Source organism: Ammodytes marinus (assembly GCF_949987685.1).
Source record: "Ammodytes marinus genome assembly, chromosome: 16".
In the NCBI taxonomy this organism is placed as follows: Eukaryota; Metazoa; Chordata; class Actinopteri; order Uranoscopiformes; family Ammodytidae; genus Ammodytes; species Ammodytes marinus.
In genome coordinates, this window is record NC_137220.1 from 13,707,631 (window position 1) to 13,733,760 (window position 26,130).

At 40.3% G+C, this 26,130-nt stretch overlaps 2 protein-coding genes across 3 annotated transcripts; both read left to right on the forward strand.

Annotated features, from left to right (window-relative positions):
* Positions 1 to 804: 804 nt before the first annotated feature.
* Positions 805 to 8,320, forward strand: LOC307262385 (granulocyte colony-stimulating factor receptor-like). Of its 2 annotated transcripts, none has more exons than XM_080043250.1 (15): positions 805 to 925; positions 1,251 to 1,349; positions 3,095 to 3,242; positions 3,353 to 3,507; positions 3,598 to 3,737; positions 3,886 to 4,027; positions 4,291 to 4,367; positions 4,486 to 4,717; positions 4,869 to 5,078; positions 5,216 to 5,320; positions 5,434 to 5,568; positions 6,208 to 6,369; positions 6,534 to 6,600; positions 6,904 to 7,009; positions 7,413 to 8,320. In XM_080043250.1, exons 2-15 carry the CDS (start codon positions 1,277 to 1,279, stop codon positions 7,800 to 7,802), a joined length of 2,142 nt encoding a protein of 713 aa, XP_079899376.1. In that variant the 5' UTR covers positions 805 to 925; positions 1,251 to 1,276; the 3' UTR covers positions 7,803 to 8,320. The 2 variants fall into 2 exon arrangements, with proteins under 2 accessions (XP_079899376.1, XP_079899377.1); XM_080043251.1 differs by having other exon boundaries at positions 4,872 to 5,078.
* An 826-nt stretch (positions 8,321 to 9,146) lies between these two features.
* Positions 9,147 to 25,693, forward strand: LOC307263054 (transportin-2-like). Its single transcript, XM_080044075.1, has 25 exons — positions 9,147 to 9,218; positions 10,514 to 10,613; positions 11,454 to 11,529; positions 11,875 to 12,024; positions 12,250 to 12,356; positions 13,065 to 13,198; positions 13,505 to 13,586; positions 13,714 to 13,836; positions 14,085 to 14,203; positions 14,338 to 14,398; positions 14,564 to 14,738; positions 18,689 to 18,841; positions 19,065 to 19,290; positions 19,482 to 19,653; positions 19,848 to 19,934; positions 20,168 to 20,275; positions 20,371 to 20,529; positions 20,623 to 20,710; positions 20,865 to 20,963; positions 21,189 to 21,284; positions 21,381 to 21,456; positions 21,650 to 21,749; positions 21,836 to 21,910; positions 22,487 to 22,630; positions 22,865 to 25,693. Exons 2-24 carry the CDS (start codon positions 10,515 to 10,517, stop codon positions 22,592 to 22,594), a joined length of 2,673 nt encoding a protein of 890 aa, XP_079900201.1. The 5' UTR covers positions 9,147 to 9,218; position 10,514; the 3' UTR covers positions 22,595 to 22,630; positions 22,865 to 25,693.
* The last annotated feature ends 437 nt before the right edge of the window (positions 25,694 to 26,130 follow it).

Genomic DNA, 26,130 nt, shown 5'->3' on the forward strand with positions numbered 1-26,130 from the left:
ATCTTCCTAACAATGGCGACAACAACACTTTCCCATAATGTGAAGCTGATGGCGATTTATTAAAAAAGAAAAGAAAGAAAAGGCGCAGTGCTTCCTGCAATTGGGTCGGATCGAGTCCGGCCAAATTCACACCACAAACGAACTGCAGCAGAGTGCGTTTTGAAGCGCATCGAGACTACCTCTTCAGCTGGGTCTCGGAGCGTTTGTTTGGTCCGCCCCCGAGTGCGATTGCTGTATTCACACCTGTCTGAAAGATGCGCACCGAAGGTGGAAGTGCACCTGAGTTCGTTTCAACCGAACTAAACACAGCATGTGTGAATACACCCTAAGACATTTTCTGGGGGAAACACTGGTAAAAGTAATGATCTGGTCATTCCTCAAATAAATGTATTGTGGAGTTGTCTGGCTCAGAGAGCCATGTGTAATGTAAGACCGCCTTTCAGGGGACCCATAAGGACTTTTTGTATAGGGGCCCAGAATTTGGTGCTACGCCCCTGCCTAGAGATAAACGCGATGTTTGCGCGTGGAACTTGCACGAGCACAACATTAAACTCGAGCTTTCCAGCTGGAGCCAGTGTGACCAGAAAAGATGGTAGGTTACATACATAGTATGGTAGAAAGTAGGCTAGCCTAGGAAGTCAACGGATAGGCTGTGTGTGGTTAGAGTTAAAGCAATGCGCACGTGAACACTATTTTGTTTTTGTGTCATCATCCATAGATGGTAAATAACCGTGTCATCATGTGTAGGCGGTGTGTGTTTCGGGTTGCGCGCGCATGTTTCTACGTCAATGGTATTTCCGAAAAATGGGCGGCGATGCAAGGTTAACTGGACACACATTAAACTTTTCAACAAACTTTCCATTGTCAACCGTGTGTTATGTCGCGGCGGGATGCTCATAGGAACCTCAGCGTTTCTCCCAATGAGGTAGGCTAAATAATTATTCTGTTAATATTAATATAGGCTATTATAAGGGTACAACCGCTTGTTATGAGACATAACAAAAGATAGCCTATACAGACTGTTGGCATGTAGCCTGTTTATGCTGCACAGTAGTCTATCCTAAAGGGCAGGCTATAGCCTACTTCTGACCCACATGTTGGTGACTCACAGTTGACTAAATGATCCTGTCTTAAAAAAACAAAGAAACAAAGTGCTTGGGTTTTGAGTAGGCTACTGTAGCATACCTGTAATAGGCTGTAGTTCCGTGGTTTGTAAATGCTGTGTATTTCTGTGTGCTTGTTTTCCACAGGCATTAAAGGCCTGGGTCCAAATGTAATGGCCACATTTACGACCAGCTGGCTTCTGTCCATCTTGCTGGTCAACCTGCCAAACCATGTTGCTCCTGCAGGTAGGCATATAGGCTTATGCACATGTTACTCAGTTACTGTATGTTACATTTTCCCCTATTATTCTGTGCTAGTCTAATTTTTTGCTTGCATTTTGTATTTTTATTTTTTTCTGTCACTTTCACATACTTTTACTCTCACCTGCCTTCAAAGGGAAATGCTGCCCTTTTCACTCAATTGATTCCACAGTGAATTGATTCATGATTCATTAAGGATCCCCCATTAGCAACACACCAGAGTGTCAGCTAATATTCCTGGGGTCCAGACATACAACATACAACGTACAACAATCAATCACCTCTTTGACATTCAGTCAAAGCAAATAGACAAACAATAAACAACAATACAATGAATATAAAAACATCTGAATAAATCTAGGTAAAAATAATAGTACATGCTCCACTGATATGTTACATACAAAACACATAATCTGTTTACGAGAAATGTTGTAAGCTATTATTAAAAAAAATAAACCTTCCCAGGGTAGTAGTAGTAGGCTATGTCAGATCAATTAGCTCAGTTTCAACCGAATAGATTCCTACAAGTTAATGTTAGTGATGTAACCGTTAAAAAGTTTGTCTAACTCTGTTATCAATATTGAATTAAAAGTTCAATACAACACTTCTCTCCAATATGATCCAAAACCTTTTTTAGTGATCATATGAAGGCAAGGCATACGCTTAAAATGATGTGATAAAATGTCTCTGTGCTGAAATATGCAGGTCTATAAGTTTGTCATATGTAGCCCCAGCCTCTATTGTTTGGCATTACTGTCTGTATTGAAGAGGAAGTGGTTACATGTGCAGGGTGTAGATTCAGACTGATACTTTCCTGTTACTGTTAGTGGGGTTCTTCCCACTAACAGTAAAAAAACATTTGCACAGGCACCGCCTTGATCGCCACTTTAAATGTTCAAGCGTATGAGAAATTGGTGAAGGTGACAGCCCTTGAAAGGAATAGAGAAAAAAAAGGTGTGAATCTTTGCAGCGATCGGCAGATGTGTTTATGAGTGTAAAGGACTCTGTCTTTGTCTTTTCTTGTGCCAAGCTGAGTCTTCTACTGCTTTCGGGCTCTTTCTTTTCACACACTAATGGAAATAAATTATACAATTCGATTTAATATGCAAAAATATTACTTGATGGAAGTAATAATATATAGAAGTTATTGGGGTATGTGCTTTGGAGTGATTTTAACTGCAGATACTAGTGTTTATTTTGACTTCTTCAGGCCACTGACATTAATCTGTTTTTATTTTAGTTCTATGTTTCGTTCCTTTTATTAGTTTTTTGTGACTCCTAAAAGCTTGAAAGTTTGCTACAGTGGATCACTGCCGTTGCTTGTTTAGACTCATGGTGGTGGATATAACATGTTGGTGCAGTATGTGTGACAGTAACTTCACTCCTTTCTCCGCACTAAGTGATCTGCATGTAGCCTAATTGTTTCGGACAGCAGGGCAAGACATTTGAAAAGCTGTTCAAGGTGTTCAGTGGTATTTTAAAAAATCCAAACTCCCTTAGTCTGCATGTCATGGGGAGAATGCTACGTTGTCAGTTTGTTCACACTATCTAAAACTAACATAGCCTAATTCAACAGCCCTGCAATAAAGTAAAGGATCCTATGTGAAGGATAAAATGTTCAGTTTTCAGGTGAAACTTTTTTTTTGTTATGAGATAATGTCTCATGTTTTAATGGGTTTTGAATGACTATGAACAAATGACGTCTGCATTTATTCCTTTTGTTTCTCCAGGTCTCCCTGCTGCCCCCTCTCCTCCTGAGTGCTATATCCCATGTGACGAGAATGACTGTTGGGTAGATATCCATTGTACTTGGGACCCGAGGCCGGACCCTCAGATCCATGCTAACTACAGTCTGCACTGGGAACAAGCAAATAGAGAGTAAACACAACCTCTTATATTTCTTGTTTTAGTCATCTGGCAACTTTTAAGAGTATATGCCAATAATCTGCGAACGCTGTCTTGTCCTCTTGTCTTGTCCTGTCTTCTAGGGAGGGGCATGTGCTCATCAGTACGTCCAGTTCCAGTGAAGTGATCCACCGTGAGAAGTTTTCTAACCACGGTGAACTTCGTGTTTGGGTCCAGGCCAAGAACCAGCACGGTTTTGTCAAATCTCCGGAGGCTGTGTTCAACACAACAGATATCAGTGAGTTGGCTCTTTTTGCTCTCGTTCATGAACAGACACCACAGATAACAACAACAACAACAACAATAACAATTAGAATCTGTTTTCTAGACAAGCCGCCACCTCCTAATGTCATATCTAACCATCATGACCCAGAGATTAACTGGAAATCCCCCTGTGATCAGCTGCATCTCACTTTTGGACATTGTTATGTCCGACACCGGACTGAGGCTGAAGATATCTGGACTGAGGTGCCTGCCTTTAGGTTTTGAATGCCACAGTTTTCTTTTTCTCAGTGCTATTGAATTACTAAATGCCCTGTATAAAAAAGTCAAAGATAAGCTCACTTTTTCAATTGGGTGCATGTTCCCCCTTGACTCTTTTTCCCCTACCACACAGGAGTTGGGCGGAGTCCATGAAGAGCATACGTTGGACAGTCTTGAGCCCTGCATAGTCTATGAATTTCAAGTTCGCTGTGCCTGTGACACGGGCTTAAAGAGTGACTGGAGTGAAATTCACAGGATACAAAACAAAGAGGTCGGTAAGTTGTGATGTGGTTCCCAAGATCGACATTGACTAAGAGAACTTGGAAAAGGTTAACAAATGTTTATGGTTTTGTTTCTGTTTTTTTTTTGTTTTTTTTACTGTTAAATTAAATAATGAGTTTTGGAAATTAAATTAAATCATATGGTTAAACTTCTCAGGCCAGCAGCTGATTAGCCTAGACTCCAGGAGGCTACCATTCCTGGCCTTACGCCCCCCGTAAAAGGGTGAATTGTCATTTTGTACAATTTTCTTGTTCAGCACCCGTTGGAGAGCTGGATTTATGGAGGGACTGTAGCATATCAATTGCAAGCTTTGACTGTCTTCTGACCTGGAAGGTAGGTTAACACATCATCACCCACAATCATGACTCTGTTGTTGAATTAATAGTTTAAAAAGACTTAATCCCAGACTCACCCCTCTCTGTCCTCTTCCTGTCTTCGTCCAATCCATAAGCTTTCGTCATCCCAGGCTTGCGTGATTCTGGGCTATGAAGTCAGACTGTCTTACAGTAATGGCACTGCAGTGTTGCTGAACGTGTCCACAGCTGAGTCACTGGGCCAGTTGGTGTGTGAAATGAAGCAATGTCGCTTCACTTTTCCTCTGAACGATGTGTCAACAGTCAATGTGTTAGCCTACAACGCCCATGGTGCCGCAGTGCTTTCCTACCTCTCCATGCCAATACCAGGTAACAATTGCGTAATATGTAAAGCTATGAGTTAAAAGTAAGCTAAAGTTTGGTCACTGTTTAAAAGGGACCTTTATCTCAGGAGAATGCTGCACAAATTATACATTTGTATGATCTATAATTGATGTTTTCCTCTTTCCCGGTGGCTCAGTAGAGCTAAGAAAGAACAAAGATAGGAATGAGTTTGCTCTCGACCTCAAGATGAATGAAGAGAACCTCACCGTGTCCTGGGACCGGCCCTTTTGGCTTTCTGACAACTTGAAGGAATATGTGGTGCAATACAAACAGGCAGCAAGTCCTCCAGGCCAAGAATTTGATTGGATCAAAGTGGACAAAAACCAAACAACAGGATTTTTTAAAGGTCTGTATGATTTGGATACTTTCATAGCAATACCAGAGGTTCACATATTACAATTGTAACTCTAACTTAACTTTTCCTTTATGTTTGGGCTGTTTTCAAAATGGCTTTCTTACGCTGATTTGTGTCTCCACCTACAGGCCCATTCAAGAAGTGCACACCTTACCGAGTGTCCCTGTTCACAGTATCACACAGCAATGAAGTCAATCACCTATCATCAGTTGTTGAATATTCTCTTCATGGAAGTATGTGTTCATGAATTGTAGTGTTAAACTGTTTTTAGCTAGTTCTTACATTTCATCTCTAGAAGATACACTTGTAACTGTCCATTTTCCCTTTTCTCAATCACTTTTTTCAGCCCCCTCTAAAGTGCTGTCATTTAAGGTGTTTTCCATTGCTGCCACTCGTGTGACCCTGCTATGGGACCCAGTTCCCCTCGCCAAGGAGACTGGGTTGATCCTGTACTACCAAATAGGAGTAGACAGACAAAAAGGTACATAGCAACAATATACATGACAGTTGTGCTGATTAATAATGGAAACCTAACAAAACCCAAGCAACTTATGCAGAGCCATAGCCGTGGAGCGAATAAATTTGTAATTAGAGCATTTTTAGGATATGGCTCTATGGCACTGTCAATCTATCCACCACTTAAGCCCAGACTGAACTTCAGTAAAATCATCATTATGTCAACTGTTTGATTTGTCTAATACTTCTAGCTAAACAAAAAGCAGCTGTGCTGTGCATTTAATGATGATCAGCATATGTTAGTAAGCTAACATGGCAAACTTCATGATAAACATTCTTAATATTATATATTTTAAACATCACAACATTATCATTTTCATTGTGTGCATGTAGTATTTTGATGATAGCATTTAGCTCGAAGCACCACCGTGTCTAATAATAGCCACAGACAGCTGCTAGCGTGGCTATATTTTGACTTAAAATCAAAATGCTTGTTTAAAATAATTACAAATATATAAAAGAAAGATGGAAAATAGTGATAATGCCAACAAATGCATTTGTATACTAAGTAAATATAATCAAAATAAAGTAATTTAGTTATGTGTGTCTTTTTCATGAAATTCTCAGATTACCAAACCTCACTGCAAACAATATGTCTCTATAGTGTACAATGTGAGCGCATCCCCGCAGCATGAAAAAAAGACCTTTGAGCTGCTGAATCTCAGTCCAGAACAGGAGTATGAGGTGTGGATGCGAGCTGTGACAGTAACCGGGCCCGGAGCAAATGCCACCGTCACGTTCAAAACAAAGCACAGTGAAAATTTTGGTATTGCATTCCATCTTTACTTTTTTTCTTTCCTAATGTGATAACTTTAGAATAAGCTTTATAATAAAAGTTTAGATAAAAGGTGTAATTTTAATGTTTTCTTACAACATCACTGGTGGGTGGATCCTATTATCGCTTAATTAGTTCATTTCTCTCTTTTTCAGGATACATACATATCCTGCTCGGATTGCTTCTTCTGTTGTCTTTATGCGTGGCTGGTGTTTTAGTCAGGTGAGAGAATCATCTCAAACAACTTGTCTTTGCCTTGCTTTCTTCCCTCAAATATCTTTCAAATATCTTTCTGTTTATCTTTTTGTTCGAAAATACTTTGACCAAAGGACAACCATTTTATACTATTTAATCTCATCTAATCTTGAATAATACTGGAAGTTATTTTACAAGCAAAAAAAAAGATTATTCAGTACTGTGCATTAACACAATGTTTTCTTCGTGATCTTCAAGATTTTGCGGGGAGTTTGTGTGACTGTAAGTGGTTTCTTATGTTTGTTTTTTTTACTTGTATGACTCTGTCAGTGCGTGTCGAGGAGAAAAAAGTGGGTGTCCGCTGGTGCCAAAGTGTTTCTATGACAAAGTGCCAGATCCCAGCAATAGCCACATTTTCAAACAGATGAAACACCAGGTGAGAGACTGATGGAAATGATATGCCTTGTGTTTTTCGAGGTTTGAAATGTGCTTGAAATCTGAACAAATTACTGGAAAATGCTGGATTTACGCCACATTTGACTAGTCTGAGTTAGATTTTTTCCATACCTTCATGCTGACTTGATCATATTAACAATTATATAATAAAAAATGTATCTAACGTGCGCTCATGTAGCGTACTCAATTTAATTCATTATGTGGAATTCATTCATTTTCAACAATTATTTTAATAAAAAAGAAGACTGGATTTTTTTTTTCAATATCTTCCACATTATGTGACCCAGTGACCTTGAATTTTACCCTTTGAAAAGCTGTATCAACCGAACCCTGGTATTACCTAATCCAAAAAAGAGTATTCTCTCTGTGTGATCTCCCTCTAGATGAATGACTCCTTGACCTGGATCTGCTTTCCCGTCTATGAGCCATATCCCAAGGTCTCCCTATTGGAGGTTGTGGAAAGCGACCCCTTGGATTTCAAGTCCTCCGTGCAGAAACCCTCAGACCCTGACGGTTTGACTAGGCCAGTGGTTGGAGATAGGTGCTCATGGACGGACTGCCAAGACGAACAGAGAGAGGACGCCATCACAGAGGAGTGTCATAGGACAGGCAGCAGACCTGTAAGAGAGGCGTACAGCAAAATGGTTGACTCTGAAGGGGAGGACAGGAAGGATTGTGGGAGCTCTTCCTCAGAAGAAGAAGAAGAACAGGACGCGTCAGGTTACGAAAAGCACTTCATGCCCACTGTTTTGGAAATTCAGAGGGTTTGTTAAAGCCGCTACGAGTAACATTTAAATATCTTTTAAACAGCCTCATGTTTCCTCTGATAATCATAAATGACCTTTAACAGTAAACGAGACCATCAGTGCAAAGAAAGACGTTTTTATTACTGCTTTTGGTCTGGTCGCACACCTAGTCCGATTTTCGGTTCGCTCGTGCAGGCTCTATGGTCACATATCATATCCATATTGGTCGCAGATTTCAGTGTGGTGCTGCAACGCGATTTGAGAAGCCTATCCCTCCAGGTGAGGGAAGGGGAGCGGGAGCCTTGTTTGAGACAGTTATTTGTCGTCATATTGACTGATAACGGGGCTGAACCATCAAAGAAAAAAAAGAGAATGCAATGAAGAAAAGCTAAAAGGGAGAGTGATGTTATGACCGTATATGTTTTAACATTGTACATTTGACATATGTTCAACTGTCGTGTGTCATTGAATAAACCATGTAAATAAGGGTCTAGCTGCAAAGTTTGTTCCATATTCAATAAAGTTATTTTAAGTGTCAAAACAGCCATTCGGGACAGCACAACAATATTTATCTGATTTCACCTTATCCAAAAGCAGGTCACATATACAGAAAAGTGTGTCATACAGTGAAGGTGCATATTATATTCTAAAGCATTTGAAGTAATTACAAGACCAATTGTATATCATTACCTAGTAATGATGTAGGACCAAGGGCATAACTTCGGGTTCAACATTGGGGTGGATGAGCTATTACCCATCTAGGTCCAGGGACATGTTTTCCCTAGTCTTGCAAAGCCAGACTAAACTACAGCTAGTAGTATGTTTGCCCCAAAACGGCTGTTTCATATTCTTTAAAAAAATATATATTACTGGGGGGGTTGCAACCCCTCCGTCCCCCCATAAATTACGCCCTTGTGTTGGCCTAATCATTTGAACCTTTTAAGCTGATAAATAGCCTACATTTAGGCTATAATATCATGATTATATAATGATAATTTCATTAAACCATAATAATACCATTATAATTATTATTACAATAATTTATTTCATTATCATTGTTACTGAAACAATACAATTTCCCATCAGGGATTAATAATACTTAAATCTCTAAAATGTCCAATTCTAACAAATTAAGATAAATAAAAAACGCATTGACATTTTTTTTCTTTTTTTTTAATCCTGAGAACTTTTAGGATGAATGTTTCATTGTATCTTTGATTAACTAAAAATAAAACATGAAAACAGCTGGGGAACCAAACGTGAAAAAAATATAGGAAAAAAAAAACGAAAAGCTGTGATCTCGCGTAGTTAGCGAAATGGGTATTCAACGGAAGCCGCCATAGGTCGATTTCAGTCGGCGTGCTCATTTGAACAAGAAGAACCGCTACGAAGCACGGGAGAGGAGCGGCCCAGTACTGATTGTTCAAATATCAATTCGATATTGTACGTACACCTCTTGTTACGCTCGTATTTTGACAAACAGTAGTAACATATTACAACGGTTAGACCGCCTAGCTGGGTAAGATTTTTTTTCCCGATAAAACGAATATCACAGCGTTTTGTAGCATTAGCGTTGTCATAGGGCTTAGCGGGCTAACGCTAGCATGTGAAACGTGTTCACCGAGTTTGCACCTATAATTGACTGCTAACGTTTTTGTTAAGTGCGTTGCCTTAGATGTCCAGTCAAAGTATTGCTTTTTCCATAAGGATGTGTCGGTAAATGGCTTCTTGTGGATAGCGGATGGCGGTAATGTCCTAATTATTTTTCATATGCCGGGCACATTGTGGCCACATAGCCAGGAGTTGCCCTGTCGACTAGGCCTGAACTGGAAGGGCAACTTCGGTAACGTTAGCATCGGGTCAACCGCGTTTAAACGAGTCTAATTACCGACCGTGAATCTAATTTATTAATTGACGTTATTAAGCGAGTGAAATAGCCAGTGGGGTCCCAATTTAAACAACTAAATCATACGGGCTGCTATGAGCCTGATAAGGCGGCCTTGCTACATGCTGTAGCTAACTAGTTCAACCTGACAACTTTTCTCACGCGCTTATCAAACAGTCAAATGCAACTCTACGGCTAAAACTGGGTCTGGGGGCCCACGTTGTGTAACACACGATGATCAATTTAACCGAAAAAAATTAAAACGAAATGTGTTTAATTTTTACTTTTTCCGACCGGGTGGGGGTTGGGTAGGATTAACTTCCGAGTGGATAAGCCGAGTCACAGAGATTTTTAGCCACACATGTTGTCTAACTGCTCGTTTTTGAGCCGCGGGGCCCATTCCCAACTACAATGATTTTGGAGGGGGGAATGATGGGACTTCGAGCTGAACCGCTCCTTCCCCTCACAATACCCAACTCAATTGGGCCTCCTGCTCCTAGTCCGGCCTGAGCCTTCACATGTGCATTTTTTTAAAACTACACTGGTTTAGTAGATATAGAAAATAACAGGGTAAATCTGCAGGGCAGTATGTAACTTTTCAGCTTGTCACTGTTTGTTGCTTTGCTAAAATATGCCCTTTCCTATTCGTGTGTATGCATGTGGACTTTGGAGATGATGCATTAAAAAAAACATCTGACTTCCAGTGATGGTGTTTGTATTCATACTGTCTGATCCAGAGACCACTTGATTTGCCTATTTACTTAAGAATATATTAATAAATAAAGGAAATACACTGGAAAGCATGTACAATATACCTTTTTATTAACTGGATTTGTTTTTGTTTGTTTTTCAGGATGGAGTGGCAGCCAGATGAGCAGGGACTTCAGCAGGTCCTCCAACTGCTCAAAGACTCGCAGTCGCCCAACACAGTCACACAGAGAGCTGTCCAACAAGTATCCTACTTTAAACCAAGGGCAGGATTTGTAAAGCTAGATAATGGTATATTACTGAAGTGCAAATGATTGTTTACCTGTAGCATGTTATTTAATTGTTACTACTGCCATATTATAAAGCCAAAAGTTGTGTTCCATATGTTGAGGGTTTCTCTATGGTCGCCCAAAATGGAGGAAGTCAGATCCGACCAATTTTATTGGAGTATGTGTGTTTTGAGGCAGAAAAGGGAAGATGGTTTGAAAATAAATGTGATGGGTAAATGGACAAAATCAAATTGAAATTCATAGATTTATTGTAAACGACTCTCCCATCCCCCTACCTCCAAATACACTTAATTTTTATCAGGTTTTTATAATTGTTATGATTATTTTGTATTTGTTTAAGATAGGATTAGCACCTCCTCCAGTCAATAATGTTAATAAATGACTTTATTGTCATTACTGCCATATTATCAAGCTGAAAAGTTGACTGCTCTCCACGTGTCCCTCAGAGTGGAGGGAGTGAGCAGCTGTTGATGGCAGCAGTTATCTGACACTTGAGTCTGCAGCAAAGCCGGGGGGGGGGGGTTGTCCCCACCCAAACACACATTTCACATAAATGCATTTCACTGTAGGGATTTAAATTTCTTTACACCTTTTTGTTATTGTATGTATGCACACAATTATTATAAAAAAGCAAACTTCAAAAGTATTTCTTAAAAATCTGTTTTGCTTTCTCAAAAATTTACATATGGAAAACACTGGGAATTCCACTAAACACATTATTTTGCATAGGGTTTATGCAAAGTTAGCTACCGAGTTTGGAAGTTCAAGTGAAATGGACCTTAACTGCATTGTCAGAAACTTGAACAACTCAACCAGTTTCCCGACTTCAACAACTATCTCATCTTTGTCCTGACACGACTGAAAACTGAAGGTTAGTAGCCAGATGGGTTTTTTTTAGCACCATCTTTAAAAAAATCCTTGTTTTAAAAATTAAAATGTTGAGTTGTGAGAATTATCCCGATCAGTTACACACAGAATTTAAATTGAAAAAGTGGAGTGCACTGACATTCATTCAGTTCTGTTGATATTGGTCTTTACTTTGAGTTTTGGTAGAACATGTAGCTTAACAGGGGAATGTTGGATTGCTCTTCTCTGCTTGTACTCAGGACACAATAGAATTGTGTAAATTGAAATATGTTTTTTTTTTATCCAATAAAACTGGCTTCAAATACACCCTGAACATTATGTACTGATGGTGATTCTCTCTTCATGTCAGACGAGCCGACTCGCTCTCTGAGCGGTCTGATACTGAAGAACAATGTTAAGGCCCACTACCAGAACTTCCCCCCAACTGTCGCAGAATTCATCAAACAGGAATGTCTCAACAACATCGGCGACCCTTCGCCGCTCATCCGTGCCACCATTGGTGAGTTTGTGGACGTTGAAGCTGTTCTGTCACCAGTTATTTCTAGAGGCAGACTTAATTACTTAGCTGTTCCCCTCTTGATATGATGCATAAATCCACCTTGAGTGTCTGTGAAAGTTTTATTCATACTGTCTGATCCAGAGCTGCTGCAGAAGCTCATGCAGCGGTTAATGATAGAACATTATCTCAAGTCTTTTATCATCTCTCCCCCTGTTGCTCATCTAGGCATCCTGATCACTACTATCGCCTCCAAAGGAGAGCTGCAAACATGGCCTGAGCTGCTGCCCCAGCTCTGCAACTTGCTCAACTCGGACGACTACAACACCTGCGAGGTCTGCACTTAGAACACTCTGCCCTTTTTAATGTTGGAAAAAAGCCCTACAAACGTGTGTTCTTGATGTTAAGCTATATATCTATATTTATTTGAGGCTGTAGAACACCATGTATAAATTGACATGATATAGTTCATGTCATATTTTTTTACTCTTGCTGAGAAAAATGCTAATCATGCAAAGTCAGTGAAAACACCTGTATGGGTGGGGCGGCTACTTAAAAAGAAATGTCAGACGCTCAATTTAGATTTTTTAAAATCATTCTATAACATGGAAGTTGCCCTGAATGAAAGTATTTTAATTGTTTTTCAAACACTGGAGTGCAGCAGTCCTCTTGACAGAGTATCTTCAGCATAAAGTTAATATTATGTTTGTCTAAAAAAGTAGGGAAGGCACAGGTGTACCTTTTTTATAATATTAATAAATGTTCTTGTTCTATCTAGCTGTCTACATGGATGAGCCCTAGAAATGGCACACCTGAATGGAGTATAGGCAGATTAGTGAAAGCGTCTGAAGAACCACTGCAATTGTTTTGCATTTGTGACTCGCTTAAATTGTATTATTGTTTGTTATGGGAAGGCTGCACAGTGTGTTCAGCAACTTTTGCCTCAGTTGTAGTGTCTGATGCAGTCTCATTCTCTCCCCTGTGTCCTTGTGCGTTTTTGCGTTTTTGATTTGACAGCTTCTCTATGTATGTCCGTGTCTCAGGGCTCGTTTGGAGCACTGCAGAAGATATGCGAGGACTCGTCGGAGCTGCTGGACAGCGACGCGCTGAATAGACCCCTCAACATCATGATACCAAAATTCCTTCAGTTCTTCAAGCACTGCAGTCCCAAGATTAGGTACAAGACGGAAGGGCATGCATACTTTACGGAGGTTGTCTGTCACTAGCAACTCGATGTGATGCAAAGATTAAAGAGAAACATGAATTGCAAACCAAATTTAAGTTAGACATATTTGTACACTCTTATGTGGCATTGAATTAGTTCTACCTGGCACAGAAAGAAGTTTGGGGGTGCCTCAGTGTTGCCAGTGTGAATTTTGGGAACTGATACTAGTTCAACCCAAAATAAGCATTGTGCAACATAAGTTTTAGCTTTTGAAATCCCATAGGTTTGTCAGTAGTAATACATCTGTCGTCCCTGCAGGTCCCATGCCATAGCTTGTGTAAACCAGTTCATCATTGGCCGAGCCCAGGCCCTAATGGACAACATTGACACATTCATAGAGGTGGGTTTTTAAATAGAAAACTGGAGTAAAGTTGTCTCAATCTTTCAAATTTGCTTGTTCATCTCAATCATGTTTTTTTAATTGGATATAAAACATCCATTCATTTCCCATGGAATTCCCCTTCCAGAGCCTGTTTGCGCTGGCAACAGATGAGGACTCTGAGGTTCGAAAGAACGTGTGCCGAGCCTTGGTCATGTTACTGGAGGTCCGCGTTGACCGCCTCATCCCCCACATGCACAGCATCATACAGGTAAGTGTTATACTACTGCCCAATCAGCTTAGCACCTCCTGAACGTTAGATCATGTCCACATTTAACTCCAGTCTAAATTAAGTCCATTTTGCATGAGCATGATGACACACCCAGCTCATTGATTTACAGTGATACCTAATGTTCCTATTCTTTATGATCCAGATTGTCAATGAACAGAGTTAGTGTTTCCCTTTATGTTGCATCAGCTCACTGTCTCACACACATGTACTTGTCTATTCTCCTACAGTACATGCTGCAGAGAACCCAAGACCCTGATGAGAACGTGTCTCTGGAGGCTTGTGAGTTTTGGCTTACTTTAGCAGAGCAACCCATCTGTAAGGAGAGTCTATCTGGCCACTTGGCGCAGTGAGTAACATTTTAACAGTTTGTGTAATGTATGTTCAATGTTGATGTTCCAATATGATACAAATCACGGTAAAAGTTTAACTTAATCATTTCCTACTTCACAAGTCTCATCATTATCTTCCCCTTTAAAATAGGCTGACACCTATCTTGGTTAATGGGATGAAGTATTCAGAGATAGACATCATATTATTAAAGGTGAGCCTTTTTTTGTACTGTCAAAAATGCCCTTCATATGCACATACCGTATATAAATCTTCATATGCACATACCGTATATAAATCTTCATATGCACATACCGTATATAAATCTTCATATGCATATACATTATATGTTAAATGGAAAATGTGTGCGTTTGTCTAGGGTGATGTGGAGGAAGACGAGGCAGTACCAGATAGCGATCAGGACATCAAGCCGCGGTTCCACAAGTCGCGCACTGTCACCTTGCAGCACGAAGGAGGAGAAGCAGAGGAGGGCCAAGACGATGATGACGATGATGAAGATGACGATGATGACACGCTGTCTGACTGGAACCTACGTAAGTGTTGGAAGGAAGCCGGATAAGGCTTTGGGTCTGATTCCATTTTGTGTCCCTTTGCAAGTAATTTCTACTCCTTTGCCTCTATGCAAACATAGTTTGGATTTAATTTGAAGTGTACAAAGCATAACAGATATTTAAAATTCCCAAATGTACAATAGGTTTAACCTGGAGTGGCAACTTATAGGTTCAGTGTGTAGAATTTATTGGCATTTTTCAGAACAGAATTGGTAGAAATGGAATATAATATACATAAGTATAGTATAAGTAGTTTTAATTAGTGTATAATCGCTTCAAATGAAAAGTCTTTCTTTTATTTCCTTGAAATGAGCATTTATAATAGATCCATGGGGTCACCCCTACACGGAGGCTGCCATTTTGCACGGGCATGATTCTACAGTAGCACATAATGGATAAACTTATTTTTATGGATGTGTGTGGATGTCCTGGGGAAATGCACCTGTTGGAAGACAAAGATGCTATCTTTACTAACTGGCTTCTTGTCTTCGAAGGCCACTGTAACTTCTGTTATTATTTGAATGGTAGGGGTTACCAAGGGACTGTTGCTTTCTAAAACCTTCACCACTAGACACTAGTGCTCGTGCCGGGCGTGCGAGATTCAAATGATCAGGAAGCAATATAGTGCATGTCCGTGTGTTGAAAGTGTGAGGGCACCGGACTCTTTTCGGCTCCGTGAGAGTGGTTAGTGACACAGCATCAACTAATGCCAGTCAGTGCTACACACACCTGATTGCAATGAGTTGATGCAGTGTCACCTCTCACGGAGCTGAAAGATTACGTGTCCTCACAGAAAGCAAATGAACGAGAGACGGCAGTTAGTATGGATCACAATGAGGTAATGTGTTTATGTTGTTGTAAATAATGACTATTTCAGATGAATAATGGTCATCTGATGATGCTGGTGAGGCAAAGTAAACTTTGTTTTAGTAGGCTACCGCTCATTCATTTAGGAGTAAACACTGCAGTCTTGGTTCGCTCCATGCTCCCGTGAAATTGTGTATACGGTGCTTGGTAACGCCCTCCCGCCCGTCTATCACGCTCCCTTTTAGCTTTTCTTCATTGCATTTTCTTTTTCTTTGATGGTTCAGCCCCGTTATCATTATGATGACAAATAACTGTCTCAAACAAGGCTCTCGTTCCCCTTCCCTCACCTGGAGGGATAGGCTTCTCAAATCGCGTTGCTGCAATACAATGAAATCTGCGACCAATACCAATATGTGACCATAGAGCCTGCACGAGCGAACCGAAAATCGGACTGGGTGTGCGACCAGACCAAACGCAGTAATAAAAACTATATAAAAACGTATTTCTTTGCATTGATGGTCTCGTTTGCTGTTAAAGGTAATTTATGATTATGAGAGGAAACATGAGGCTGTTTAAAAGATATTTAAATGTTACTCGGAGCTGCTTTAATGTCTGAGTTTAAAAATGCGTCATGTCACTTTAGACATATTTGTAACACTTTATTTTTTTTAGATAATTCATATTTCAATAAATAAAAAGTTCCTTTACCCCTATTGACAGAAACAAGTATTTATATATATTTAAGGGTTTAAAAAAGTAAATTTTTTCAATATATATTTATGGGATTAAATAAAATCGGACGATTTAATCGTTATCGTAATTTCTCAGAAAATAATCGGCATCGGCACCCAAAAATCCATATCGGTCGGGCCCTACTAGACGCCACTAAATATTCTCAAATGAAGTATTAGTGTATTTTGTATTAGAATGTATAGCGCAGGGGTTTTTAAAGAGTGAGTGAGCCCCCCCTCAGAACAAATTTCACCTGAGCCCCCCCCCCCCCAAAAAGTTCTTAATCCGTGTGTTTTGAAAGATCTTTTAATTATTTTACACATTTAAAATGTTTTTGAAACATTCTAAACATCTTTGTGCGTTTAAAAAAATAAATAAAAAATTTTAACATCTTTATCTAAGTATGTTTTTGTTTTTTAAAATACATTTGAACATCTTAATCCAGTGGTTTAATCCTGTTTCCTTTAACCCTTTAGGCGCCAAAGTCGCAAAATTGCGACATGACGCTGTACTGAATAAAACAGCAATTTTCTCTTAATAGAGTGTTATATGTCGTTCATACTCCCCTCCACTAGTTGGCAGACATCCCGAACTTAGACCTTAGTTCAGAAAAATGTCATACTTCAATGCAAAATGTTCGAGCAAAATCCCATCCAAAAAACATAAAAATTATTATTATTTTTTGTCATATCCTCCTAGCGACTTTTTCTGGTGTTATTTGAGACTTTTGTGGTGTTTAGAGACTGACGGGAAAGCACGTATCACTCTGTTTACTCTGCTGTTTCTGTGCTCAACGAGCAGCGGGTGCTCACGGAGCCCCTACCCCGTCCAAAAGCACTCGCGGGCGGTCAGTCTCGCAGAAGCTCAGCGCAGCGGTCCCAGCCAGCAGAGAGGACACACACCAGCTCCTCCTAGCGACCCTTTCTGGTGTTATTGGAGACTTTTGTGGTGTTTGGAGACTCTGATGTGAAAGCACGTATCACTCTGCTTTTACTGTGCTCAACGAGCAGCTCCCGGAGCCCCTGAGCCCCGCGCAGCAGTCAGGGCAGAGCGGGTGTGTTTCTCCTCTCTGCTCCGCTGACACCTCCGCGTCCAGGCTGCAAATGAATCGCGCATGCGTTGCCATTCCTGCCCAGCCTGTGTGCTGTGCCATGCAATGAGAGGTTCCACACTGTGACAAACTATAAACAGTGTCATCTGGATAGATAGGCACAGATTAGGCCTCTGCAGCAAAAAGACGCCTACTGTTATTATTATTATTATCATTATTATTATTATATTATAATGATATAATGATAATTACAATAATGAATAATAATAATAATAATGGAGAATAGAAGAAGAAAAGTACTGTAAAAGTTGTGGTGTGTAAAAAAAAAAAAAAGAAAAAAAAACGCCTGCTGTTTACATGCGTTTTGTGTTTTAGTTCTAGTTTACAAATGTTGGCTTACAACAAAGTGGGCATCATTACAAATAGATGGAGGGGGTGAATCTGATGAAATAAGTTCAACTCTTTCAAAATATCAGGTATTTCATGGAAATTACATAATCCAATATGGCCGCCGCCATATGACGTCATAATATGCAAATTAGATGAAACAATTTATTCCCTAGATAAACTTCAGGACATTCTCAATATTTGTCTCATTAACTTTTTGTCTCTATCTCAAACCACTTTCAATCCAGAGCCTTCTGAAATTTAGGTGTCAAAATAAAGTATTTTTCAAAATTAAACCCGGCGCCTAAAGGGTTAAGCATGGATAGTAGTGACTGAGTGTGCAGCGGAGTGAGAAAGATACGCAGACAGACTTTCCCAAATATATTTATTATTGTTAAATGTCCTTCACACACCCAGTGTTTTTCGCTAGTGCCTCCAATGTCCTGCTGGGTGAAAATAGTAGCCATCCGAGGTCCCGACCCTCCTAGGGGGATCCGGGGGTATGCCCCCCGGGAGATTTTTTTTTATACCTTTTTTTTTAAGTGAAATGCATGAATCTGGTGCATTTTGAGAGGAAAATTAAGAGGCTAAATATGAGGAATTTTGTGAGAACAAATAATTTGGAGACACTGGGTCGGATGAATTAGAAGCTATTGAAGAAAGACACATGAATTTTCCATAAAAATATTAATTTAAAATTAAATATTATGCAGGGTCCTCTGGGTTGGGCAGATGATCTAATTAAATTATTAGGCTATTAACTATCTAGACCAAAACATTGTATTCCCTTTTTTGTATGATAACTTACATTTGCTTAATATGATTTGTTAATATCAAACTAAAAAAAGAAGAAAAAAAAACATTCATCCGCGCGCTCCCTGCCATAACTCCGCCCCACAGTTTGAAAAACCACTGGTATAGCGTATTTATAACTGGACTTGTCTTTTGGTTGCAGGAAAGTGTTCAGCTGCTGCACTGGACGTCTTAGCCAATGTGTTCCGTGATGATCTTCTGCCCCACCTCCTGCCGCTCCTGAAAGGCCTGCTCTTCCACCCCGACTGGGTCGTCAAGGAGTCTGGCATCCTGGTGTTGGGGGCCATAGCTGAGGGTGAGCCTTGCAGGACTAGTGTTCTCATAGAAACTACACTTGTTATCCAAGTCCATCTGGCATCTGAAAATGATGACACAATGTCAATGATACATGATGATAGTTTTTGTTTTAATTTCTGATCCAGATTTGCCAAGACTGTGACATTAACTGCAGTCTCTAAGGTTTAAATCTTTATTATTGTTCATTTGTAACTTGTTTTTTAATTTGATCCATGCTTCAGGCTGCATGCAGGGCATGGTGCCCTATCTGCCCGAGCTGATGCCCCACCTCATCCAGTGTCTATGTGACAAAAAGGCCCTGGTTCGATCCATCGCCTGCTGGACCCTGAGTCGCTATGCCCATTGGGTGGTGTCCCAGCCCCCAGACTCCTACCTCAAACCCCTCATGACGGAGCTTCTCAAACGCATCCTGGACGGCAACAAGAGAGTGCAGGAGGCCGCCTGCAGGTGAGCACCGTTATGCTGTTCCTCTACTTCCTAGGTGGACATGATGAAACACCCAGCTCATTGATATACAATGATACTTTATGTTCCTATTATTTCTGATCCACTCCTTGCCACGTCATTCCCATACCAGAAAAAACGAAGAAAATATAAAAAAATAAATTCTCCTCCCATCTTTGTTAATTTTTTTTTAGTGCATTTGCTACATTGGAGGAAGAGGCATGCACAGAGCTGGTGCCCTACCTGAGCTTCATTCTGGACACACTGGTTTTTGCTTTTGGGAAGTACCAGCACAAGAATCTACTCATTCTCTACGACGCCATAGGAACTCTGGCAGACTCCGTGGGTCACCACCTCAATCAGCCTGTAAGTGCCTTAGAACTTTCCAGTCCATCTCGCATCTGGAAATGATGACACACCCAGCTCATTGATATACAATGATACTTTATGTTCCTATTATTTCTGACCCAGATTTGCCAAGACTCTGTGCTGAGCGGTTGCACAAGTGTTTTTTTTTTCTCCTATTGTGTTTTGACGGCTGAATTTATATTGTATTTCAGGAGTACATTCAGAAGTTGATGCCCCCTCTTATTGCGAAGTGGAACGAGCTGAAGGATGAAGATAAGGATCTCTTCCCACTACTAGAGGTGAGACAATTTTAAAGCAAACGTTGGAACATTTTCCTCACACTGGCCCATATTGGTTCAAATTATGTATTTCATACATAATAGCTCTTTCACACTGACACGACAAAGAGAAGTGGCTGTAAGGAGTCTCTCCTGCCAACTTAAATTTGAAAGTTTTTACAGCTTTTTAGTTTTTTTTATTGGGGGCAAACAACAAACTGTTTCTTTCTATAAGTCATATTTGTTTCTTCCAGTGTCTGTCATCAGTAGCCACTGCACTGCAGAGTGGGTTCCTGCCTTACTGTGAGCCCGTCTATCAGCGCTGTGTCACACTAGTCCAGAAGACATTAGCTCAGGCTATGGTGAGAACACACACAAATCAAATATGTTGTGTACTTAGTGATTTTACTTTTTCTCCATGATAACACATTGAAACATGTCCTTCATATCTTTACAGATGTACAACCAGCATCCAGACCAGTATGAGGCTCCTGACAAGGACTTCATGATTGTGGCCTTGGATCTACTGAGTGGCCTGGCGGAGGGTTTGGGTGGTAGCGTCGAACAGCTAGTGGCTCGGTCTAACATCATGACCCTGCTTTTCCAGTGCATGCAGGTAGGATATCCCATCAGTTTTATCCATATGAAGGAATTAAAATATACATGCAAGTGTTTACTTGAATACTAAAATGTCTGGTTTGTGTTAAAGGATACAATGCCTGAGGTGAGGCAAAGCTCCTTCGCTCTGCTGGGTGATCTGACCAAGGCGTGCTTCCTCCATGTTAAGCCCTGCATTGGTGAGTAACTCTGCCACGGGTAGATTGAATTACATGACTGTTATCCAAGTCCATCTGGAAATGATGACACAATGAACGCTTTCTTTGATGGAAGTAATTCGATGTCACTGTGTTTTTTATTGTAACAAGTTTGTGCCCCTGTCCTCCTCTCCAGCTGAGTTCATGCCCATCCTGGGGCTCAACCTGAACCCAGAGTTTATCTCTGTGTGTAACAATGCCACCTGGGCCATTGGAGAGATCGCCATGCAAATGGGTGAGAAAAAAAAGTCACACTTAATTTTTTATAAATGGTTTCGTTCACTGGAAACAAGTGCTTGCTTTCTGGAAATGATGACACACCCAGCTCATTGATATACAATGATACTTTATGTTCCTATTATTTCTGATCCAGATATCACATGCCTCAGCCGGCAAAGTTGAGTGTTCTTTTAGGTGGCCCTTTTTCCTCAGACACTCTCTCCTGTGTATGTGTCTGTAGGTGCAGAGATGCAGCCGTATGTTGGCGTGGTGCTGCCACACCTGACGGAAATCATCAATAGACCCAACACGCCCAAGACCCTGCTGGAAAACACAGGTACACAAATGGTCACACACACACAGAATAGGTTTCAACCATTGGAAAGCTTTAGTTGAATAATTTTTTTTAATTTTGTTGTCTTTTTGGGTGCAGCCATTACGATTGGCAGACTGGGTTACGTCTGTCCCCAGGAAGTGGCGCCACAGCTGCAGCAATTCATAAGACCATGGTAAGTCACATGTGAATGTTAACTACCTGGATATCATGAAAGACCAAGCTTATTTATTAAAAAAAAATATATATTTTCTGGTCCAAATCCCAGAGGTCCTACTTGCACTTTATTGGAATAATCATTCTAGAAAAGAGATAACCAACCGCAAGTCATTTAAAGACGACTATCGCTTTGGTCTCCTTTCCCTCAGGTGCACATCGTTGAGGAATATCCGAGATAACGAGGAGAAGGACTCGGCTTTCCGGGGAATCTGTGTGATGATTGGCGTCAACCCTGCAGGAGTGGTCCAGGTGAGGGGATTCAACTTTAAAGTGGTTATAGGGTCAGATGAGCTCCACCTCACTGTGCAATCAAGTAACATGTTCTCTCTGTCCAGGACTTCATTTTCTTCTGTGATGCTGTGGCTTCCTGGGTCAGCCCCAAGGATGACCTGAGAGACATGTTCTATAAAGTGAGTAAAGGGTATGCTATATCACTGATCCCATTAACAGGTTGATCTATTTGAAACGAGTACCTTGTTTTCGATGAGTGTTTTTATGTAACTGTTCCCTCCCCATGTTTGTTTCTGGCTCACCACACTGTGATGATCAACAATTAGACATTCGAAATCTGAATTCTTTTGAGGATGATTTGAGTCTGAGAAGTGTGTGTCGAGCTAGTAGTTTGGGGAAGGACACAGTTTCACTTTAAAGGTGGAGTCAGCTATTTTTTTTTTTTTTTTTGGTCAAAATCAGTGAATTTCTTCTCACGATCCGCTACCTGTCTCTACTGTACATGCACTGGAAAAAAATCTGGTGTTAATAGGCTCTGTAAACCGGCCACCTTTTTTTACTTTTTCAGCACACAGTACAGACGAGGAGCGGACCATGAGGAGATATTCACTCATTTAGACAAAGTGATTTTGCAGAAAAGCATTCTCCAGAATTGCTCACTCTACCTTTTTTAAACCAATACTGAGTTTGAAGGGCTGTCTTAGTTATTCTATATTAATCTAAATCCGCCTTCATGATTGTTTGCTTTTTCCAAGATCTTGCATGGCTTCAAGGACCAGGTTGGGGAAGAGAACTGGCAGCAGTTCTCGGAGCAGTTTCCTCCTCTGTTGAAAGAGCGCCTGTCGGCCTGCTATGGGGTTTAACCCAACTTCCCCCTGGTCCACACAGGACACCGATAGGTATGTCAAGCAAACAGCCCTTTGTCACACACTATCCTCACATCTGGACATGATGAAACACCCAGCTCATTGATACGAAATGATACTTTTTGTTCCCAAAACAACTTTCTGATCCAGAATCTCCCATCCATGGCATCATTTTACACCCAACCATTCATATCAACTCTTTTTGTAACTTTTTCCTATGATTTTTTTCTCCCCCCCCCCCCCCATTTCCGTCTGTCCTCTCCCCAGGCTAATATAGGGAAGATTACTGCGGAACTCTTTGCACTGCCCAGATTGTGGGGAGACGGGAGAGCTGGATGGACATGACTGGCCTTGATCCTCAACCCAGGGGAGGGCCCCCCTCTCCCTCCGCGCCCTGTGTGTCTCTGTAAAGGGGGGGATGGGAGGAGGGTGGTGGGTGTGGGAGGGTAAACTGGGGATATATACATATACCTCTTGGATTAAACGCCTCACTAAATCACGCTCAATTGACTTTCACCAACAGCACCGCAGGAAACCTAGGTAGGCCAGGACAAGACAGGGGCTGGCTTTGATATCGCCCTCCTTGATTTGATTATTCTGTTAAGATAGGGTGATGTCTGGGAAGGTGGGGGGTGGGGGGTAGTCGTCAGATGGGTACATAAAAAGGAATCATCTGAACCAGCATATGGTGCCACAGTCCCAAATACCACAACGCACGTAGTTAGTATAATGACTCGCACATGTAGATGTGTTTTAAAAAGGCTTGTGCCAGAGACTAACAAGGAAAGACACAAAATGCTTTAACTATGTAACAATGCAGGAAATGTGCACAAATTTGCACTTTTTACGGCGAATTTGCATACACCATTTGGTGTGCACATACATGGGTCTTTTTCTCTTTTCACATGTACATTTAGCTGAATTGAATTTCCTTCCTCTTCCCTTGGTTACGTAATTCCTCTTGAATCATTTCTCTGTTTTGATGGAAAAAAAGAGAGATGCAGTAGGTCTGTCCTCCTTTTTGACCACCGCAGTACCAGTAAGTTAATGCATGGCATATGAATCACCTCTTAAGTGACGCATGTTTGAGTGAATGTCTTGTTGCTCACGTGATTTATTACATGACATGTCGCCAGTATGGGGAGGCTGCCATAATTTGAAGCGGTCGGGCGCTTGGTTCTTCTGTCGTCCATTCATATTGTCTGATAACTGTCCATATTGTTTAATAGCGGCTGTGTGTGTGTATGTGAAGACCAACTGTAGGTAGGTGAATGCAGGAAATGGCTTGTGTCTGTCTGTTTTGGAGAAACACTCGCTGCAACAAGAGTTAAATACTGTAGGCAAGTTGAGAATTCTTTTTGCTGCTGCTTCGTTTTTAGATTATTTACCAAACAGAATTAATGAGCGTCAAGACATCACCAAGAATGAATTGGTTCTTACTGATATAAATGCACTTTTTCTTTTGTAAGACGTTTAGAATTTCACATGTAAGACAGACATACAGTAATATACTGATCTTGAAACTATTTTTTTGATAAGCGATTTTAGGACTGTTAATGGCTTGTTAAGTAAGCATAATGATAATGTTGAGCAATGATAAAATGACTCAAGGCCTCTTTAACATAGTTTTATAATGTAGCTCCTCCTGGTGGATTGAGTAGGAGGTAAACCTATTAATTACAGTATTTTGGATCCATGTCCCCAATGCACCTGTCAATTCATGCCTGTTTTTGAGCACGGCTTTTTCATTCAAGCTTTTTGTCAACCAACTCTGTCACAAGAATTGCATGCTTTTCAACGAGTGTTTGCTCCTTGTTTTCGTGGTCATTTTATAACGAGTCCGTTTGAAAGGATCTACCTTATAAGAGCTTTTTCAACAGCAGTGCAACTCTGGATTAATAAGGTACTTCTCCAGCTTAATATCAAACTAGTGATTGTTGCTACCATGTATTCACCCGTTGATACTGTGTAATGCCTGGGAAAATACACCGAGTCCTAATAGTTTTCCCCTTACACTGGTTAGGTTATTTAAGAGTGGTGGTCTTTATCCAGCTTAATCTTTTAGTCTGTCCATAGTGGACGGTTGTAATGGAAGTGTGTGTAGGCGTGGCTGTTAGTTTTTTTATTACTATAAAGGTGTGTACGCCAGTACTGCTTAGATGTAACTTTGCACCAGTCCTACAATAAAGATATGTCAAGCAAAGGCATAGTTTGACTCACACCTGAGTTGATGTGGCCACCGCGAGTATCAACATGTAGCCTGCCAGTTAACATCGGTTTGATCAAACTTCTGATAGAAGACTTTCACTTTTGGGAAACATAAAAACTATTAAAGCCTGAAAAGTACAATTATTTTATAGAATAAGGATTGATGAGTGTTTTTTCTCGACCAATGTGACGTGGGAAAATTCTAGATTCCCTTGACCAGTCTTGTAAGGCTCAACACCCCAGTATGGTGCATTAAGAGCTGAGGTGGCCTCTCACTGATCACAGCCTGGACAGATGTTCCTGGATATGCAGCTGGTGAAGCGTTAATTACACAAATTGTTTGAGAAGGATGTGGCTCCTGTGCCACAGGGAATTGGTAAATGAGTTGAGGCTGTACCACTCCTCAATATTTTGTGATACACTAAGCTATAAACAGAAGTCAAATTAAATGCAGGTTGTCCGATTTTTTAAAATTTTATTTTGATGCTCATGTAACAGTTGTTTTTATTTATTTAATTTTTTATTTGTTTATTTTGTTTTATTGTGCACCATTGCACAAATTTCTTTGGACTTTAAAAGTTTTTTTTCCTCCTTTTCTTTCTTTTTATTTAAAGAATAATTTGTTTTCGTTGTTTTATAGCGGACCATTTGATTATATCAAATTTGATGTGGATGGGCTGAAGGAGAGTCGGTGCATACCTTTGGGAAGAATGTGGAAAACTAATTCATAACTTTGTTTCAATCTGATATCAAGGCTGGCAATTCAATTTGTTGTATTTCTTTTCTTTTTTCTCAACTGTGGTGCAGGTGGGATGTTATCTTATGTATCCCTTTTTATTTAATTTTTTTGTGAATAGGGGAAAATAAAATTTTTCTATTAAGATTTGAGTCGGCTGAAAGTTTTTTTTTTTTTTTTTTTTTTTTTTTTTTTTTTTTCTCTCACTTGGTATTAGAAACATATCATGGTTTCTAAATGTTATATCCAGCATATTGTGTGAACATTAGAACATATTCAACCAACCGTGTGTTAAGGACCTCAAGTTATAAAAAAAATAGTTGCAATGTTAATATCACCAATTTGAGTGTTTCTAGCAGAGCAACCCATCTGTAAGGAGATGCTGTCTGGCCACCTGGCACAGTGAGTAACATGTTAACTATTCAAAGACTATGATATAATAAAAGTTTAACTAAAACAGGGTTGTGAATTAGTTCTTATCCTTAAAATTTGTTGCATATTTTGACCAAGAAGTGTTCTCAATTTCTTCCCCTTGAAATAGGCTGACATACACCCGTCTTGGTTAACGGGGTGAAGTATTTGGAGCTAG

Coding starts and splice junctions, on each gene's coding strand:
- LOC307262385 (XM_080043250.1), top strand. CDS start 1,277: ATGGCCACATTTACGACCAGCTGGCTTCTGTCCATCTTGCTGGTCAAC. Junction 3,738..3,885: donor CTGAAGATATCTGGACTGAG/GTGCCTGCCTTT, acceptor CCTACCACACAG/GAGTTGGGCGGAGTCCATGA. Junction 5,321..5,433: donor TGAATATTCTCTTCATGGAA/GTATGTGTTCAT, acceptor CACTTTTTTCAG/CCCCCTCTAAAGTGCTGTCA.
- LOC307263054 (XM_080044075.1), top strand. CDS start 10,515: ATGGAGTGGCAGCCAGATGAGCAGGGACTTCAGCAGGTCCTCCAACTG. Junction 12,025..12,249: donor GCTCATCCGTGCCACCATTG/GTGAGTTTGTGG, acceptor TTGCTCATCTAG/GCATCCTGATCACTACTATC. Junction 20,530..20,622: donor TGCTTTTCCAGTGCATGCAG/GTAGGATATCCC, acceptor TTTGTGTTAAAG/GATACAATGCCTGAGGTGAG.